The following is an 18303-nucleotide window of genomic DNA, read 5'->3' as shown; positions in this document are numbered from 1 at the left end:
TCTGTTTGGAGGGCATCTAGGCAGTGGTACCAGGTCCTGTGCTCATTGCATGAGTTGGCTGTTTGAAACCTGGAGCTTATGCAGGGACACTTGGCTCAGTCTGGGAGGAGGGGACTGGACCTGCCTGGACTGAGTCTACCAGGTTGATCTCAGTCCTTGGGGAGGAGGGGAGGCTTTGCCCTGGAGGAGGTGGAAATGGGGGGTGGACTGGGGGTAAGGGGAGGGGGTGGGAGTGGGGAGAACAGGGGAACCCGTGGCTGATATGTAGAACTGAATGGTATTGTAAAATAAAATTAAATTTTAAAAAAGAGGCCTTTGTCGCTTTGCTTAATCCTTCCTACTCTGAAGCCCTTTCTCTCAGGTGTTTGTCTCAGCAACAGGAATCTAACACTGGAGAAGACCTCTGTAGGTCTGGGCCTATTACTGCTGCAGGCCCGCCCTCTGGGTTGTTTTTTATTTTTTATTTTTTTTAGACAGGGTTTCTCTGTGAAGCAGTGTTGCTGTCCTGGAACTCACTCTGTAGACCAGGCTGGCCTCAAACAGAGATCCACCCACCTCAGTATCCCAAGGGCTGGGATTAAAGGCATGCACCACCACCTCCCACCTACCTTTCTTTTTAATTTAAATTCTGTCCTTTTACTACACTGCTAGGCTCCTTGAGCAGGTAGAAAAGGCTGTTGTCAAAGCAGTGGGCAGGAAGGAAGCAAATGTTAAAGCTAGCTTGGAATATGAAAAAGAACTGGAGCCCCAGGTAGGAGACTGACCCTGCAATGCCTGCACTAAGCTGGAATTCTTTTTCTTTGTTGACATAGGGTCTCAATATAGCTCAATATGGCCTTGAACTCAAGATATTCCCACCTCAACCCCCCAAAATGCTGAGGTTACAGGATTTGACATAATCCCTAGACTTTTTCCTCTCTGTGGTCCTTGGTATTGAACCCAGGGCCTTACACAGGCTAAGCAGATGCTCTGTTTCTGAGCTACATCTCTAGCATTCAAGCTGGAATTCTTGAAGGGATAAATGGCCCTAGGTTGATAATACTCTATGGTAACTACAAAAAGCAAATGCAGACAGTGTAGTGATGAAAGCCTAAAACCCAACACTTCGGAGACAGGAGCAGGAGGAGCAGGGGTTCAAGGCCACCCTCTGCTGCATAAATAGTTCAAGGCAGGCCTGAACTGCATGAAACCTTGTTTCAAAGAAAAAAAACAAAACAAAAAAACTCCGTGATGGCTCATGCCATTAATCCCAGCACTTGGGAGGCAGAGGCAGGTGGATCTCTGAGTTCAAGGCCAGCCTGGTCTACAGAGTGAGTTCCAGGGGAGGCAGGGCTACACAGACTTTGTCTCAAAAAAAAAAAAAAAAATCCAGCAGGATATGATGCTGAATCTCTGCAATCTCAGCACAGGGAAGATTGAGGCAGGAGTATTAGGAGTTCAAGATCAAGGTCATCCTCAGCTTCATAGTGAATTTGAAGCCAGCCTAAGCTAAATGAGATGGTGTCTTTTTTTAAGACAAGGTCTCCCTATGTAGCTTTTGCTTGGAACTCATTGTGTAGACCATATTGCTGACCTCAAACTCCTGCCTCTGTCTCCTAAGGAGAGGAGACCTTGTCTTAAGAATCAAAACAGCCGGGTGGTGGTGGTGGTGGTGGTGGTGGTGGTGGTGGTGGTGGTGGTGGTGGTGGTGGTGCACGCCTTTAATCCCAGAACTCCGGAGGCAGAACCAGGCGGATCTCACAGAGAAACCCTGTCTTGAAAAAAACAAAAACAAAACAAAACAAAAAAAAAGGAATCAAAACAACAACCTTTACCCACCCACCCTCACAAACCAAAAAACAAGTATACACCTTTGCAGGAAGAAAATAATTTCAATTTATGTGTTTTGCAGTCCTTAAGTCCAATCAAATATGAGCTTGTAACTTAAAATATATATTTTGGACTAGAGAGATAGCTCAGTGGTTAAGGACACTGGCTGCTCTTACCAAAGGACCTGGGTTCAATTCTTATCACCCATATCTCAACTCTCTCCAGTTCTGGGGAGTCCTAGCCTACACCCTCTTCTGGCCTCTGCAGGCACCAAACATCCAAATGGTGCACAGACATACATGCCAGCAAAACACCCACACACAAAATACATTTTTAAATGCAAGTATGCAAACACACATATACACCCTAGATAGTCTCACAGTGAAAGAGACTAAGAAAAATAGGAAACAGTGCTGAGTATGGTGGCACACACCTGTAATCTCATCTCTTAGAAAGTCCATGCATGCTGGGCGGTGGTGGAGCACACCTTTAATCCCAGCACTCGGGAGGCAGAGGCAGGCGGATCTCTGTGAGTTCGAGGCCAGCCTGGGCTACCAAGTGAGTTCTAGGACAGGCTCCAAAGCTACATAGAGAAATCCTGTCTGGAAAAACCAAAAAAAAAAAAAAAAAAAAAAAAAAAAAAAAAAAAAAAAAGAAGAAGAAGAAGAAAATAAAGAAAGAAAAAGAAAAAAGAAAGTCCATGCAAGAGGATCAGGAGTTCAAGGTTATCCCTGGCTACTTAGCAAGTTTGAGACCAGCCTGGGAAACATGACTGCCTGTCTCAAACAAACCAAACAAATAACAAAATCACCTGAGCACAGTGGGATGCACAGATTCAGGGCCCTGGTAGATGGAGACTCTGAGAGTCCCAGGCTCCACCTATGGCTTACCATGTCTAGTTTCACCTTGGCTACATATGGTCATCTGTCCTCTGCCATTTGTGCAGGATGGCCCACTTGGACAGGCCCTTTTCCACAGACAGTGGTCTCAGAGGATTTCTTTCCTAGACTATCATGGGCTGTGAGCCACCGTACATGGCTAAGTTAGCATTTACCAGCCATGTCCAGACCTGGCCATGATCTATGTGATTCTCCTTCCCTAACTTTCAAAGTCAAGCCTTGTTCCAGTCTAAAGCCAGCAGAAGACACCTACAGACTAAGGGTGACACTCAATCTTCCTGGGTTGGTACCATCAATCCCCACCCACCCTGTTGGGTTGGTGATTCTGGGTGTCCTAGTAATATAGTCTTTGGGTCCCCCAGCCTCATACACATGAATGTCCCAAGTTACCTTTTGTTCTGTCTTGACTTTGGCATTGTAGAAGGAGATGGAATCAGGACCCTCAGGCAGTACAGTCTGCTGCAGCTGGCTGAACCTGTCCTGGTCATCTTCTCCCTGGGAAAGGCCCAACCCAGCACAGTATCTCAGCCTGGCATCATCAGGATGAACCCTGGCAAGGCCTCTGCTGAGCAACAGAACAGTCCCTTGCTGGGTTTGCAAATCCACCAAGAGCATCTGTAGCACACATGCCTGTCAGGGTCCTCACAGATCCCTCTGTAAAGGCACTGCGAAAGTTGGCAGTAATAAAAGGTATTCTTTTGTCTACCTCTCTCTTTGTGGTGGTTTGAAAGAAAATGGCCCCCAAAGGGAACGGCACTATTAGGAGGTGTGGTCTTGTTGGAGTAAATATGTCCTTGATGGAGGAAGTGTGTCACTGTGAGGGTGGGTGCCTCTTAGGCTCAAGCTACACGGAGTGAGACAGTTCACTTCCTGTTGTCTGCAGATGGAGTTGTAGAGCTCTCAGCTCCTTCTCTAGCACCATGTCTGCCTGCACGCCACCATATCCTGCCATGATGATAATGGACTAAACCTCTGAAACTATAAGCAGCCCCAATTAACTGTTTTTCTTTATAAAGTTGCCATGGTCATAACGTCTCTTCACAGCAATAGAAACCGTAACCGAGACTCTGTCTCTCAAGATTTATTTATATATGTGTGTGGGTGCTTTTGTGTGCATGTACATCTATGCATACCAGAAGGAAGAATTGGAACTCATGGGACTATAGTTACAGACGGCCGGGAGCCACCATGTAAATACTGGGAATCAAACTCAGGACCTCAGGAAGAACAGCCAGTGCTCTGAACCACAGAGCCATCTCTCCAGCTCCTACATATCGCTCTTTAAAATTTGTGCTGGTTGGTTTTTGTCTATTTGACACAAACCTAGACATGTCTGGGATGAAAGACTCTCACTTAAGGGATTTCTTCTATAGGCTGGCCTTTTTTCCCCCCTCTGGGCATTTTTTTTTTCTTATTAATGATTGATGTAGGAGGGACTAACCCATTGGAGGCAATGCCACCCCTGGGAAGGTGGTCCTGGGTTTATAAGAAAGCAGACTGAGGAGCTAGGGAGATGGCTCAGTGGTTAGTGCATTGGCTGCTCTTCCAGAGGGTCCAGATTCAACTCTCATCATTTACATAGCGGCTTTCAACTGTATAAACTCCAATTCCACGGGAACTAGTACTTTCTTCTGAACTCTGAGCACCGGGCTCACAGGTAGTGCACATATATACATGCAGGCAAAACACTCATACACATACATTTTTTTTTTAAGAACAAAAGGGGGTGGGGAGAAAGGCTGAGCAAGCCATGGGGAGCAAGCTGTTATGCACCATCCCTCCATGGTCTCTGCACATAGTCTCTGCTTCAGTTCCTATCTTCAGTTCCTGCCCTGACTTCCCTTCATGATGTAGCTTCCAGCTACAACTGTGAGCTGAAGAAATAAACCTCTCCTTCCCTCAAAGTTGCTTTGGAAACCAAAGATAGGATTTTTTTAATTTATGTGTTTATGTCTGTGCTACTCTATGCCACATGTGTGCTATTGCCTGCAAAAGCCACGAGAGGGCATTGGAGCTGGAGCTGCAGTTACAGGCAGTTGTGAGCTGCCTGATGTGGGGGCTGAGAACCAAACGCAGGTCCTCCAGAAGAGTGTCAAGTAATCTTAATTGCTGAGCGATCTCTCTAGCTCTGTTTTTCACTTTTCAATAATTGAGGAACTTACACTTGCCTGCCTACCTGGGCACTGGCAGCATTAGACATCAATCCATGGGAGAGGAAGAATTACCCACATTACTGCTACTGACTCTGTGATCAACTCTCACCACCCTCTTACCCTTGTGGTGCTCACCAGAGACACAATCCTGTTGACAGGCACCATGCCTGGCCGGATACTGCTGCCCAGCTTCAGTGCTACCTGGACATCCTCTGGGATAACGAAGGACTCATTGTACCAGATGTCAAATTCTGCAAGAGTCAGAGAGACAGCGCTGTGAGGTATGAGGGAGCCTGTGCGGAAGCAGGCAAGGGCGAGTGCAGGCTCATCTCATCTCTACGTCCTGCCCCAGCAGCTCCCTCTTCTCACCTCCCATCTCCAGCCTTCACAGCCCTGGAAACCCCACTCCTGAAGCCCCTGACAAAGCCCTGGCTCTGCAGTGAGCTGGTCAGAGAGCACTTCCAGAACTGGTCCTTGGCCTTGCCCTGAGGCCTCTCTTAACCTCAAGGAGCCTGCCAACCTTCCCAGGTGGAATACCCATGAGCAGGCGATGGCGACACTGATCCACCAGGCGTTGGCAGTACTGGATCTCAGCTCTGAGGTCTCTCAGTTCTTGGTATTCATTTCGGTACTGCTTCTTCAGGTCTTTGAGCTTCAGGATCAGTAGGAATTCCTCCTCATCGATGATCATCAGGCCTTTGTTCTCATACTCACCTGTAGGGTGATGGGCGAGCGAGGTCAGGGGATGAGGTAGTAGTCATTCTGGGTAGGGGAAGGATGGTGTGCCAAAAAGAAGACAATGCTAAACCAGGCAGTGGTGGCGCACGCCTTTAATCCCAGCACTCGGGAGGCAGAGGCAGGCGGATCTCTATGAGTTTGAGGCCAGCCTGGTCTACAGCCAGGGCTGTTGTTACACAGAGAAACCCTGTCTCGAAAAAACAAACAAACAAAAAACCCAACTCTTTCTTCCAGAGATGGGCACATGCCTATAATTATAGCTGAGGCAGATAAACCTTCAAAGTTGCCTGTCTCAAAAGAAAAAAGAAAAGAAAAGGAAAGGAAAGGAAAGGAAAGGAAAGAAAAGAAAAGAAAAGAAAAGAAAAGAAAAGAAAAGAAAAGAAAAGAAAAGAAAAGAAAAGAAGAGAAAAAGATCCTTATTTTACCATGATCTTACTCTATGGAGATGTCCACTTTCACTGAGTTTAGAGGTATAGACCAACCATCCTAGTTCAGTGGAAAGCTGAGGTGGGGAGGATCTCAAGTTCAAGGCCTATGATAAGACCTTGCCACAAAAGGCTGTAGAGATGCTCAGTGGTTAAGTGTGCTTACTGTTCTTGCAAAGGACCCAATTGTGTTTTCCAGCACCCACACCAGATGGCTTGCAGCTGCCTGTAATTCCAGTTCCAGGGAAAATAACACCCCTTGGCTTTGCAGGCACCTACCTCATGACACCTACACACAGACACACACACATTTTTCAAAAAAATATAAAGGGTAAATTTCATGTCACAGTGCATGCATCCCTTTAAATATGTGAATTTATCATCAGGGTCTGTAGTTTTGTTTTGTTTTGAGACAGGGTTTCTAGCCCTGCCTGTCCTAGAACTCACTCTATAGACCAAGCTGGCCTTCAACTCACAGAGATCCGCCTGCCTCTGCCTCCTGAGTGCTGGGATTAAAAGTGTGCGCACCGCTGCCTGGCAGGGTCTGTATTTTTAAAGAATGTGTAGGCACAGGCCAAAAAAGTGTGTGCGGGTCCTGGGAGGTCTTCAGCTGTCCCCTCCCTGGGGGTTCTGGGCAGAAGTATGTCTGCAGCTGCCACTTCTGCTTCCTTAGTTTCCAAGGCCTTTGGCCTCTACAATAGCAGGTCATATTTGGTCTGAAGGGTATGAGCAGAATAGGTCCAGGAATCTGGAAATAAAGTTACCTCTGGGGGTGAAATGACCCAACGGACCTGCAGGGAAAAACCAAGTGACATCTGGAAGTCACCCATGAAAGCTGGCCTGGAACAGGATTCTGATTTATTGAGGAGAGGCCCTGTGATGTGCCCTGACTGCCAGGAAAGTGAATAACAATTTGGTTGCTGAACTCCCCTTATTTTTCATTTTTTATTTTATTTTATTTATTAAAACTAACTTTTAAGGGGCTGGAGAGATGATAGCTCAGTGGTTAAGAGCACTGGCTGCTCTTCCAGAGGACCCAGGTTCAATTCCCATTACCCACATGGCAGCTCACAACTGTCTGTAACTCCAGTTCCAGGAGATCTGACACCTTCACACAAATGCACATAAAATAAATTATTTAAAAAAAAAATAACTTTTAAGTTAAAAAATTACATTGTCTGTCTGTCTGTCTGTGTGTCCTTGTATGCCACCATAGATGGGGGTCAGAGGACAACTTGCAGGAGTCAGTTCTCTCCATTTACTCTGTGAGTTCCAGGGATCACACTCAGGTTGTCAGTGTTGATGGTTACTAATCTTACCTAATGGGTCATTTCTTTTTCTTTTTAACTTTTTTTATTCATGGATATGTATCTGTCTGCATGTGAATGCCACATGTCCGATCCCTGAGCTGGAAGCACAGGCAATTGTGAGCTGCCTAGTGTGCAGGCTGGGAACAGAGCTGTGTCCTCTGGGAGACCAGCAAGAGCTCCTAACCCTGAGCCATCTCCCCAGACCCCAATGAGCCATTTCAACAGCTTTTTAAATTTTAATTTAATTGTTTAGCCAGGGTCTCATTATCTAGCTCTGGCTGGCCTGAACTTCTGATGATACTGCTTTTTACAACAATGCATCCCCATGCCTAACTGAACCCCCTTTTCAGAGTCAGGGTGGTCACTTATTAAAATGCAGGCTGACTCTGCCCTTGACTGGCTGTCACGACCAGTCCTCTGCACACTCACACTGGACTGTTCCTGGCCCACAATGTAGGTGTCCGCTATGTGTAACACCGTGAGCACTGTCCCCATGCAGGATTCTTGCTTGCTCCTGCCCTAAAGAGTGAGCCTGCCAGGCTAGCACAGGTGTCCGGAGCTGAGTAGAAGGAATGGGGTTGGGGATTTAGCTCAGTGGGAGAGCGCTTGCCTAGCGCTCAGTCCTCAGCTGGGTTCAGTCCTCAGCTCTGTTAAAAAAAAGAAGGAATGGTTCCACTGATATCAGGCCACGTGGCCTTCTGGCAGCCTCATTCTCATTTCTTGAGGTCCCCAGCAGTACCCCTACCACAACCAAACCACCATCGGCCAAAGGAGAGCAGACCAGGACTAAGTGACCATGAAGGGGTCACCAACACCCATCTCCTGAGGAGATTTCTTCAGGACTAAAAATACAAACGTGTAATGGTCCATATTCAAAGGTGCCTTCAGTCAACTTAGGTCCAGCTGTGGATGAAAAGGTGACCCTGGGCCCCTGCCAACACTGGCGGCTAGTCTAGAGTAAGTAATTATTAGCTGCCAAAACTGTCTAATGACCTGCAGACATGATGGGTTTACGCTCCAAAAAAACTTTACAATAAACAGAAGGTAAAATGTAAACATAAATCCATGCATGTCTTTGTTGAGAAATTAAGAGACATAAGTGGCTGATGATGTGTAGTACCCTTGAGGACTGAGCTCAGGTGAGCACTATGAGTTCAAGGCCAGAGAGTTCCAGGACATCCAGGGCTACATACAAAGACCCTGTCTCAAAACAAAACAAAACCAACCAACCAACCAACAACAACAACAAAAAAAATGTACCCTTCTGATTACTCAGCCAGTAAGGAAAGTGGGGAGGGCCCTGTATTCAGGGCTATTAAAAACTTTGTGAGGGAGGCAGGCAGGTAGAAGCCTGGTCTACAGAGTGAGTTACAGGACAGCTAGGGCTACATAGAGAGAAACCCTGTCTCTAAAAACAAAAGCCCAACTTTCTTTGCACCCCTGTAGTACACCCTGCCATTTTTATTTCTGTCAATGGTACCCATCTTTACAAGGTTATAAAATGAACTGTCTTGCTTTCTCTACTGTGCCTCCGGTGTTCACTAGGAGTGTGTGGGGCTTTGTTTCTGCAGGGCCAAGGGCCAGTCTCTCCATGAGCAACAGCACATGCCAGGGAAGACTCAGCTTTAGTTCTGAAATAATGCAGTAAGCAGGAACACCGGCAGAGGTAGCTGGCAGGAAGGGCTGCCTAGAGCCTGCTGGATGACATAGGTCTGTACCCTAAAGCTCTCTATTGGCCCCTCCCATCTTGGTCCTTCAGTGTCCAAGGCTGCCACACTAACAACTTGGTGACTCTGAGCCCCACATCGCCCTGGCCCTTTACATCTACCTTGCTTCTCCCGTAGTGACTTCTGGAAATTCAGTGAGTCTTTGGTCACGTCAATCTCCCGCTTGATGGCATTGATGCGCTGGGTGGTCTCGCTTGCCCTTTTCCTTCGTTCATTCAAGATGGATTTGTTTTCTTTGAAGATGCGGTTGATCTCACTACCTCGTTCATTCTTAAACTCTTCAAAGGCCACAGGCTTCGAGGGTGGGGTGCTGGGTCTGAGGACAGAGGGAGAGGTCAAAGAGGAAAAAGAATGGAACCGCTGTCTTGGAGACACAAGGTATGTCATCTTTCTTCCCTGTGACTTCCCAGGGCAGAGGGTAGAGATCCTAGGCATCCATCGTTTATGTCAGATGGAAGTTAGTCTGTAGGAATCAATCCCCCATCTTTGTTCCAAGGATCCATGCCCACTACAAAAATTGAGGAAAGGAAAGAAACTGAAAACAAAATCACTGTCACCTATCTGGATCCAGAGTCTGTTGAATCTCTTGAGATTTCTTTGACAGATTTTTTTTTTTAAAGATTTATTTATTTAGGCCGGGCGTTGGTGGCGCACGCCTTTAATCCCAGCACTCGGGAGGCAGAGCCAGGCGGATCTCTGTGAGTTCGAGGCCAGCCTGGGCTACCAAGTGAGCTCCAGGAAAGGCGCAAAACTACACAGAGAAACCCTGTCTCAAAAAAAAAAAAAAAAAAAAAAAAAAAAAAAAAAAAAAAAAGATTTATTTATTTATTATGTATACAGAAGAGGGCGCCAAATCTCATTACAGATGGTTGTGAGCCACCATGTGGTTGCTGGGAATTGAACTCAGGACCCCTGGAAGAACAGTCAGTGTTCTTAACCTCTGAGCCATCTCTCTAGCCTGAGGGCCATTCTTATTCAAACCAGCACAGAAGCCCATGAGACTTAGAAAGTAAACAACTCATAACTCTCAGGAAGTTCCTGACACTAACACAATTTACCAGACCCCCTTTCCCAAGGTTATAGAAACAGTAAACTGCAGTGCGAGGGGGTGTACTCTGACTTGTCCAGCTGCCTACAAGTCACACAGAGTTCCAGGGGTGTAGCTTTTATGAGTCATCACCAAGGCTGGGGTAGACTTTTTGGTGATGCAGACGCCTTTAAGTCACCCATGCTCCTATAAGAAAACCCAACAGAGTCATTGGTTCACTAACTTGGACTTTGGAGGCACTGTTAGTTTGTTCTGTCACTGGTTCATGTCTCCTCAGGAAAAGTCACATACAATAATGCAGAACCCACATAAGAAGTCAAGCATCATGTCTATACCTCCAGCACTAGGGAGCAAAAACAGACAGATCTGCAAGGGTGCCAGACCAGCCAGTTTAGCTGAAACAGCAAGCTTCCAGTTTAGTGAGAGACTATGTCTTGAGGTTTATGACAAAAAGTAAGAGGGAAAGACACTAGATGTGCTGCTCAGGATAGGGGTATACGCACACATACTCATGTGCATGCACCATACATACCCCCCTATGCACGGAATTCTCTAAGAACCACAGTTAACATGATACAACTGTTGGCACAGAAGGATGTGGACTGATATTGGCAAGTTATTTGAACTGCATTTTTAAAAAGACAACACAAGATGGAAACAAATATAATAGCCTGCCAACAGAAACTAGAGGGCTCTCAGTGTATGGGCATTCACTGTGCAACTCTTGAACTTCTCTGAATGTTCTGAAATGTACATAGAAGAAGGTCTCCATGCATGTGCTTGTACAAACCAGAGGCAGGGATAATAATTCATTCAATGCCCTTTATCTAATACTAACTATCAAAAGTGTTTACTTTTTAAAAAAATTTTTTTTTCTCATTAATGATGTGATGAACATGATTTTTTCATGTCCCCCTTCTATTTCCTCAGCCTGGATCCTAAAATCTGACCCCACACCCCTGTTGTCCACCAGTGAATATGGATATGGACAAGAGATCAGAAAACTGCAGGTGTTGGGGTATGCCTTCCACAATGTTTGAAACAGTGTCTCTTTGTTCTTTTTCTACAGCAAATGCCACGCTAGCTGTCCTGAGGGCTTCTCCCGTTTCTGCCTCCATCTCACTGTAGGGATGGGGACTAACAGGTGCTGCTGCTAGACACCCAGCTTTGCCTGGGTTCTGGGGACCCCAGGTCATCACAGGTGCATGGCAAGCACCTTTACCCACCCATCGATCCCCAGCTCCAGTGGTTCACTTTTAAAGCCAAGGTCTTATGTATCCCAGGCTGGTCTCTAACTCTTTGTAGCTAAGGGTCACCTTAAATTCCTAATCCTCCTGCCTCTGCCTCCCAAGTGCTAGGATTACAGGTATACACTCCCATGGTGGGCTTCTAGAATGTATTACTTATGCAAAAGACATATCACTTTAAAATAATTGATGTGTGCTAAAATGATGTTTGTGTGTGTGTGTGTGTGTTGCATGTGTGTGGAGGTCAGAGGACAACTGACAATGGGGAATTGGTTCTCTCACGTGTGTCCTGGGGATTGAACTCAGGTTGTCAGAATTGGTGGCAAGTGCCTTTACTGGATGAGCTATTTTCCCAGGCCCTAAAATGATTCTTCCTCGTGTATCTTGGAAGACTGAGGTTGGATCATTTTGCATTGTATACATGTTACCAAATTTCTTCCTTTTGGACTTTCTCTGTTTCCCCTGTTTGTTTCTCTTCTGCCGCAGGCACCATTTACCTAACATGTGAGGACCACACTCTGGTTTGGTGTGCTCTGATCTGGTGGAAGATCTCCCTGTCTTTGGATGGTTACCTGAGCGGGCGTGAGTCTTCCTTTGGAGAGTCCGAGGGAAGGGGCTCAATGCTGGACGTTTCCCTGTCTCGTGAAAGCATGTCTTTGACATCGCCATCTCTGGAAGATGGGATCAGCTGAGTCTTGGAGATGGAAACCACATCCAAGTCCTTGCCACTCACAGGGCTGCTGGCACCTTCCTTTCTTGCTGAGGAGCTGAAAAAAAGTCAGGGAAACACCAAGGCCCAGGCATTGGCAAAGACCCTAAGATGAGACCTTGCTCAAGCCTACTAAACCAAGCAACCTACCACATTTAGCTTGCTTGCTTATTTTATTTATGTATCATTTACATATTTATTTATTTGAGACAAGGTCTTACTATGTAGCCCTGGCTAGCCTAGAATTCACAGGGTTCTGCCTGCCTCTGCCTCCTAAGTGCTGGAATTAAAGGAGTAGTACACTACTATACCTGGCGGCTGGCAGCTCCTATCTTTTTAAAAAACATATTTGTGTATGTATGTGGGCACGAGTACGAGAGCAGTGCCCTGTGGGGTCAGAGATGTCAGCTGTCCCTGCAGATGGAGTTACTGCCCCGTGAGCCGTCGGACATGGGTATTGGGTACTGAGCTCAGGTCCTCCCGAGTATCAAAGCCAGGGCTTTGTGCCTGCCCAGCAAGCACCTACCAGAAGAGCTACGTCCCCATGGCTCTTCCTCATTCCTTCCTTCTGTCTGTTCTTCCTTTGTCTGTTCCCCCTTCTTCCTGTTTCCCTCTCCCTTTCCTTCCTTTTCTGCAGGGGAGGGAGGGTGGTTGTACCATCTATGTACCCCCATGAGGCCTCAAACTCACAAGCTTTTTTTTTTTTAAAGATTTATTTATTTATTATGTATACAGTATTCTGCCTGCATGTGTCCCTGCAGGCCAGAAGAGGGCACCAGATCTCATTACAGATGGTTGTGAGCCACCATGTGGTTGCTGGGAATTGAACTCAGGACCTCTGGAAGAGCAGTCAGTGCTCTTAACCACTGAGCCATCTCTCCAGCCCAAGCTTTTTTTTTTTTTTTTTTTTTTTTACTTTATTATTACCATGTGTGAGGGAGTCCATGACTTGGAGAAGATGTCAGAAGATAATTGGTTCTTCTACGTCTATGTGAGTTCCACAGATGGAACTTGGGTCCTCAGGCTTATAAGCACCTTTATCTGTGGAGCCATCTCACCAGCCCTGAATCCACAATTTTATGGCCTCTGCCTCCTAGGTGCTGGGGTTACAGGCGTGGATAACACATTCAGCCCCCTTTCTTCTCAGGTGTTGCTGAGAGGACCAGCCTCCACGTGAAGTTATGTGCAAGGACTGCCGGCCCTTAGTTCTGATGCTATCATTATTAATATCATTATTCCCATTTTAGGGATACAAAAACAGGTACAGATCAGTTCGCCTGCCTCACACAAGGAAACCTCTTAAGGGTAAGAAACACAGAAAAGGCAGATGAGCCCAGGTCTCAACTCTGGAACCTGTACTCTGCTACTGCGACCCAGAGTGGCCTGGGCAGCAGACTAGGGACTACTTGCACTTAAAAAATGAGTCTTAGCTGGGTGGGATGAGACATATCTGTAATGTAAGCTTTTGGGGACATGAAGCAGGAGGATCATCATGAGTCTGGGAGCAGTCATCCTTGGCTACACTGTGAGACCCTTTCTCACCACCACCCCCCAAAGCACAACAATAAACTGAGTCTCACCTAAAAGATGAGTTGAGGATTTAGATGGCTTGGGAATGTCAAGGGGGATACCTGTGGGAAGTATCACAGAAGTACCAGCGGGCATAGCGGTGCCTGGTGTTGGCAGGGCTCTTCCCTGCGGCCCTACTACTTAACAGTTGATATCACATTGGGAAGTTACTCAGTGAAATGGTAACATTGGTCCCACTGGGGGTGCTATGAGAATGAGTGGGAACACCCAGGGTATGGCCCTGATCTGAACCCCACAGATTTCCCAGCATTGGCAGTAGTGAGCACTAGCAGTTAAGATGCCATGGGAGAGGCCATGCTGTGCCCTCTCTCCACCAAGGAGCCTAGGTGCTAGGCTAGGTTCTTTGCTAGGAGGCAAAACAGATCTCTCACCTGAACTGATCTTTCAGTGTCTTCTTAGACCTGAGTTTCTTTCCAGGTTTGATAGAAAAAGGAGCAACCCCAAGTCCAAAGCTTTGTCCATCAGGTTCACCTACGAGGTGACCTTCAGCATCCATAAGCCCTGCCTGGATAGAGAGGTCAGGACAAGGGACATGGGTTATATTAGAGGTTTGAGCCTCTCAGGAATGCAAGTGTTCATGGCCCAAAACTTTGGGTGAGCATGTTCTCCAGACACACCCAGATTTGGCTGCTGCTGCCAGCTTCAGGCTGTCCTTGAACCCTACAAAATTAATGTCTACTTTCCTTTCTTGTTGTTGTTGTTTTTTTGTTTTTTTGAGACAGGGTTTTTCTGTGTTGTAGCTCTGGCTGTCTTGGAACTTGCTCTGTAGACCAGATCTGTAGATCAGATCTCGAGATCTGCCTGCCTCTGCCTTCTGAGTAAAGGTGTGTGCCACCACCACCCAATACTCTCTAAAGATCTTAAGACTTAGTTCCAACCTGGTTCCAAGCATTGGTCATATATATTATTAGCCATATTTCTAATTTATGGACATCATTCTCAATGCAAAAGTGGTATACTTTTTTTTCCTGTGTATGTCTGTATGTGGATGTGGAAACCAGAGGTCAACCTTGAGTGTTATTCCTCAGGAACAGTTTACTGCTGGGTCTCTCATTGGCCTGGAACTCACAAACTATGTCAGGCTGGCTGGCCAGCAAGCCCCAGGGATCTGTCTTTCTACACCTTTCCAGAGCTTGCACTACAAGGATGCACCACCATACCCAGCTTTACATGGGTTCTGGGAATTGAACTGAATGCCTCATGTTTGTGCAACAACCACTTTATTGACTGAGCTTTCTCTCCAGCCCCTAAAGTGGTTTACTTGTGTACAGGGCACTCGATGTTCATCCTGGTGTTATCTTGGTCTAAGAACTCTTGCAGTTTCTGTAAAAGTTGACCAAAGATAGAAAGTCTGAGGTGAGTGCTGTCAGCAAGAGGCAACCATGCTTACCTTCTGGACAGCAGAAATAGTTGCAAAGTCATTCTTGTCTATGAGAGTGTACTTCCTGCGCAAGGCAGACTCCACTTCCTGTTCCTGTTGGCTTGGGAGAGTGAGATAACACTTGTAATGGGGGCCCTGCTAAGTCACTGGGCTAAGGTCCAAATATTAGATTAAAAGTTGGTTAGGGAAAGCCCTGGTGATGGAGCCACAGCCTCATCATAAGTCAAAAGACAATGCAGACCAAAGGGCCCATCCCTTTCACAGTGTACACATTCCGCCATCGTCCGGTCCCCAAACCTACAGAGCCACATCACATGCCAGTGCATCAGCTCTAAGATGACATTTAATAACCTGTAAACCTGCATGAGGACTGTGCCATCGCCTAGGTTCTAACAGGACCCTCGGAGTCAAATGACCAGTCTGATACCAACTAGCATGAGCTGCTCAGGCAATCGGTCTGCACCCAAATAAACTGAAAGTGCTCCTTGAAGTAAAGGACAGGGAAGATCCACAAGGCCCAGCTCTGGGCACACTCACAGAGTGTGGTACTCCAGAGAGTCCTGCCCAATTAATGAACTCAGAAAACATCCATCAGGGACCTGGACACACCCTAAACAGTCACATCTGGTTCCTCACATAGCACAGAATGCACTTCATACACACACACACACACACACACACACACACACACACACACACACACACACTTACATAGGAGTGTTTTCTTGAAGGCAAGTGCCTAGGCCATAGAAAATGAAGAAGAAAGTGTGAAAAAGAATGAGATGGGGCTAGTAGGGTGAGACCTACCTCAGAACCACCCTGAACTGGTTGAACACCTCCTGGATCTGTCTTAGATTGATTATCTGGCAGGAAGAGAGCAAAACCGAGTTTAGACAGCAGAACCTAGGAACTAGGCTGTGTCTAAGCAGAGAAGTCAGGAGCCCTTGGCTGACTCTGGACCATCCCATTCTGAGGATGAGGTAAGTGCAGAGGGCTCTCGGCGGACTCTGGAGAGAAGGCTCAGCAGTTGAGAACATCCACTTCTCTTGTTCCCAGTGCCTGCCTCAGACAGCTGACAAGGCTTTAGCTCCAGTTCCAGGGGGTATGGCAGCCTCTTTAGGCCTCCACAGGTACTGCGTGAAAGTATTCAAACCCACACTCAGATACACATATATACACATAATAAGTGAAAGTAAAATAATATCTTTTTAAAAGCCTCTCAGCAAAGTATTACTAACACTTCCAAGAGCAGAGAGAGAGACACTTGGTTAATGGTTTGTTGTTGTCTGTCCATCTGTCTGTTTTGAAACAGGGTCTCATCTATCCAAGGCCATCCTGGAACTTGCTGTACACCTGAGAATGTCCCTGAAGTTCTGACCCTCCTGCCTCCACCTCCCAAGTGCTGGGATTCCAGGCATGTGCCACTAGGCCCTGTGTATGTGATGCTGGAGATGCAAACCCAGGACTTCCTGCACAATAGGCAAGCACTCTGTCAACCGAGTCACATCCTGAGTCCCTGATTAATAGCTTTAAAAGTGAGTACTCATTGAACCTTTATTAAAAACTATTTTTAAGTTTTTAAAGATTTTTAAAAAATTTTTATGTTTTTGAGTGCTTTGCATGAATGTGTATGCCTGATGCTCTTAAAGACCAGAAGAGGACATCAGATCCCCTGGACTTACAGACTGCCATGAGAGGGATAGAGCCCATGTGAAAGGTTTCCCTGGTGAAAGGTTTTATGGCTGCACTGTAAAAACCAAGACACATCCCCCTCCTCTAGCTCTTCCTGTGTGCCTGCTGTTCTCTCCTTTTATATTCTAAGAGTGGGCTCTGGGCGGCGGGTTTCCAACCTGACCACCATCCTTTATCAGCTGCATGCCACCAGGCACAGCCAAGCTTATCTCAAGGGGCAGTTTAGCCAACCTCAGCCTGTGTTCCCTTTGCTGCACAGATGAGGCTCCTCAACAGTCAGCCAGGTCATCGGCTGGAGGAACCTGGGATTGTGTCAGGGCAGCTTTGCTTCAAGACCTGCGCCTGTGCCGTGAGATAGAAGACCGCCTCTGGTATAAGACTGTTCCAGCCCACTGCACGTTGTATACAGCTCCACAGGTTTGTAACCCTAAACATGGAAGCTAGGGTCTACACCAGTTCCCATCTACTGCACCCATTCCATACATGGCAGTACTCAGGAAGTCCAAGCTGGCTGAGCATGGTGGTCCCACGGCAGAACAACTTACATCGATCTCGTCCAGTGTCCCCTCCAGGTACCTCCGCACTTGGGAGTTGATTTCAGCAATCTGGATCTCATCCATGGGGTCGTAATTCACGAGAGTGCGGTTGGACTTGAGGGATGAAGAACATGTGCTACATAAGCAACAAGAACCTGAGTCCAAGGAGGAGCAGCAAAGGCCATTCTGAGAGCCCAAGTATGGGGCTGGGAGAGAATCTGATGCCTATGCTGGCTGGCTGTCTTACTGCCTGGTCCTGGCAGGGAAGGCCTGAAAACAGGCCAGATGCATGGGTCAGAGAGACAAAGGGGAAGGGGACTGTACATGAAGCCTGCTGCTCCAAACCAGAAGTCTCAGTAAACCACAAGGTAGGGAGGGAGATGCTGTCTCTGCCTTGAGGACCATCAGAATCATGACCATAAGCCCAGGTAGGCCCCTGAGGACTCCACCTGCCCCCCCATGCCTACTGCTGATCCTTTCCTGCTTCCTAACCCACCCCACAGCCCCTGGCCTTGACCCACTGTGCTGTCTGCCCCTCTCTGCTCCCAGCAGCTTTCCCTCCTCCCCCACATCCAGTCCCTCACCAGGCTATCATGGATGGCCAGTTCCTGCTTAAGCAATGCCAGCTCCTTCTCCAAGTTCTTGACCATTCTCTGCCAGGGAAATATAAGAAGTAGGGAAGAGGGTCATCAGAAAAACTACCTGGCTTCTTCGCACCAAACGTTCAATTTCTTTTTCTTTTTTGTTTGCTTGTTTGTTTTTGGAGACAGGGTTTCTCTGTGTAGTTTTGGCGCCTTCCCTGGAACTCACTCTGTAGACCAGGCTGGCCTCAAACTCACAGAGATCCACCTGCCTCTGTCCCCAGAGTGCTGGGACTAAAGGTGTGCACCATCACACCCAGCTAGATGTTCAATTTCTTAATTTGGACCCAGATATCCTGGTTATTCCTGGTAATCCAGAGTGTGTTCTCAGTGTCTAGGACATTCCATCCTTGTTGGTGAACCTTCTCCAGCTGGAATGAGCTTGGTCTTAACATGGC

At 47.0% G+C, this 18303-nt stretch overlaps 1 protein-coding gene across 6 annotated transcripts in view; it reads right to left on the bottom strand.

Moving 5' to 3' along the window:
* Kif9 (kinesin family member 9) overlaps positions 1-18303 on the bottom strand; it is a 61909-nt gene that overhangs the window by 1989 nt on the left and 41617 nt on the right. For all 6 annotated transcript variants that reach the window (XM_076577156.1, XM_042281750.2, XM_042281751.2 and 3 more), the window contains 10 exons: positions 17849-17917; positions 17274-17378; positions 15844-15899; positions 15046-15136; positions 14027-14160; positions 11929-12123; positions 9163-9377; positions 5399-5575; positions 4997-5112; positions 3099-3203 (listed from right to left, as the gene is read on the bottom strand). In XM_076577156.1, coding sequence (XP_076433271.1) covers positions 3099-3203; positions 4997-5112; positions 5399-5575; positions 9163-9377; positions 11929-12123; positions 14027-14160; positions 15046-15136; positions 15844-15899; positions 17274-17378; positions 17849-17917 — 1263 coding nt within the window. The remainder of the gene's footprint in view (positions 1-3098; positions 3204-4996; positions 5113-5398; positions 5576-9162; positions 9378-11928; positions 12124-14026; positions 14161-15045; positions 15137-15843; positions 15900-17273; positions 17379-17848; positions 17918-18303) is intronic.

This window comes from Peromyscus maniculatus, chromosome 7, assembly GCF_049852395.1.
Source record: "Peromyscus maniculatus bairdii isolate BWxNUB_F1_BW_parent chromosome 7, HU_Pman_BW_mat_3.1, whole genome shotgun sequence".
In the NCBI taxonomy this organism is placed as follows: Eukaryota; Metazoa; Chordata; class Mammalia; order Rodentia; family Cricetidae; genus Peromyscus; species Peromyscus maniculatus.
This window is presented reverse-complemented; position numbering and strand designations above follow the sequence as displayed.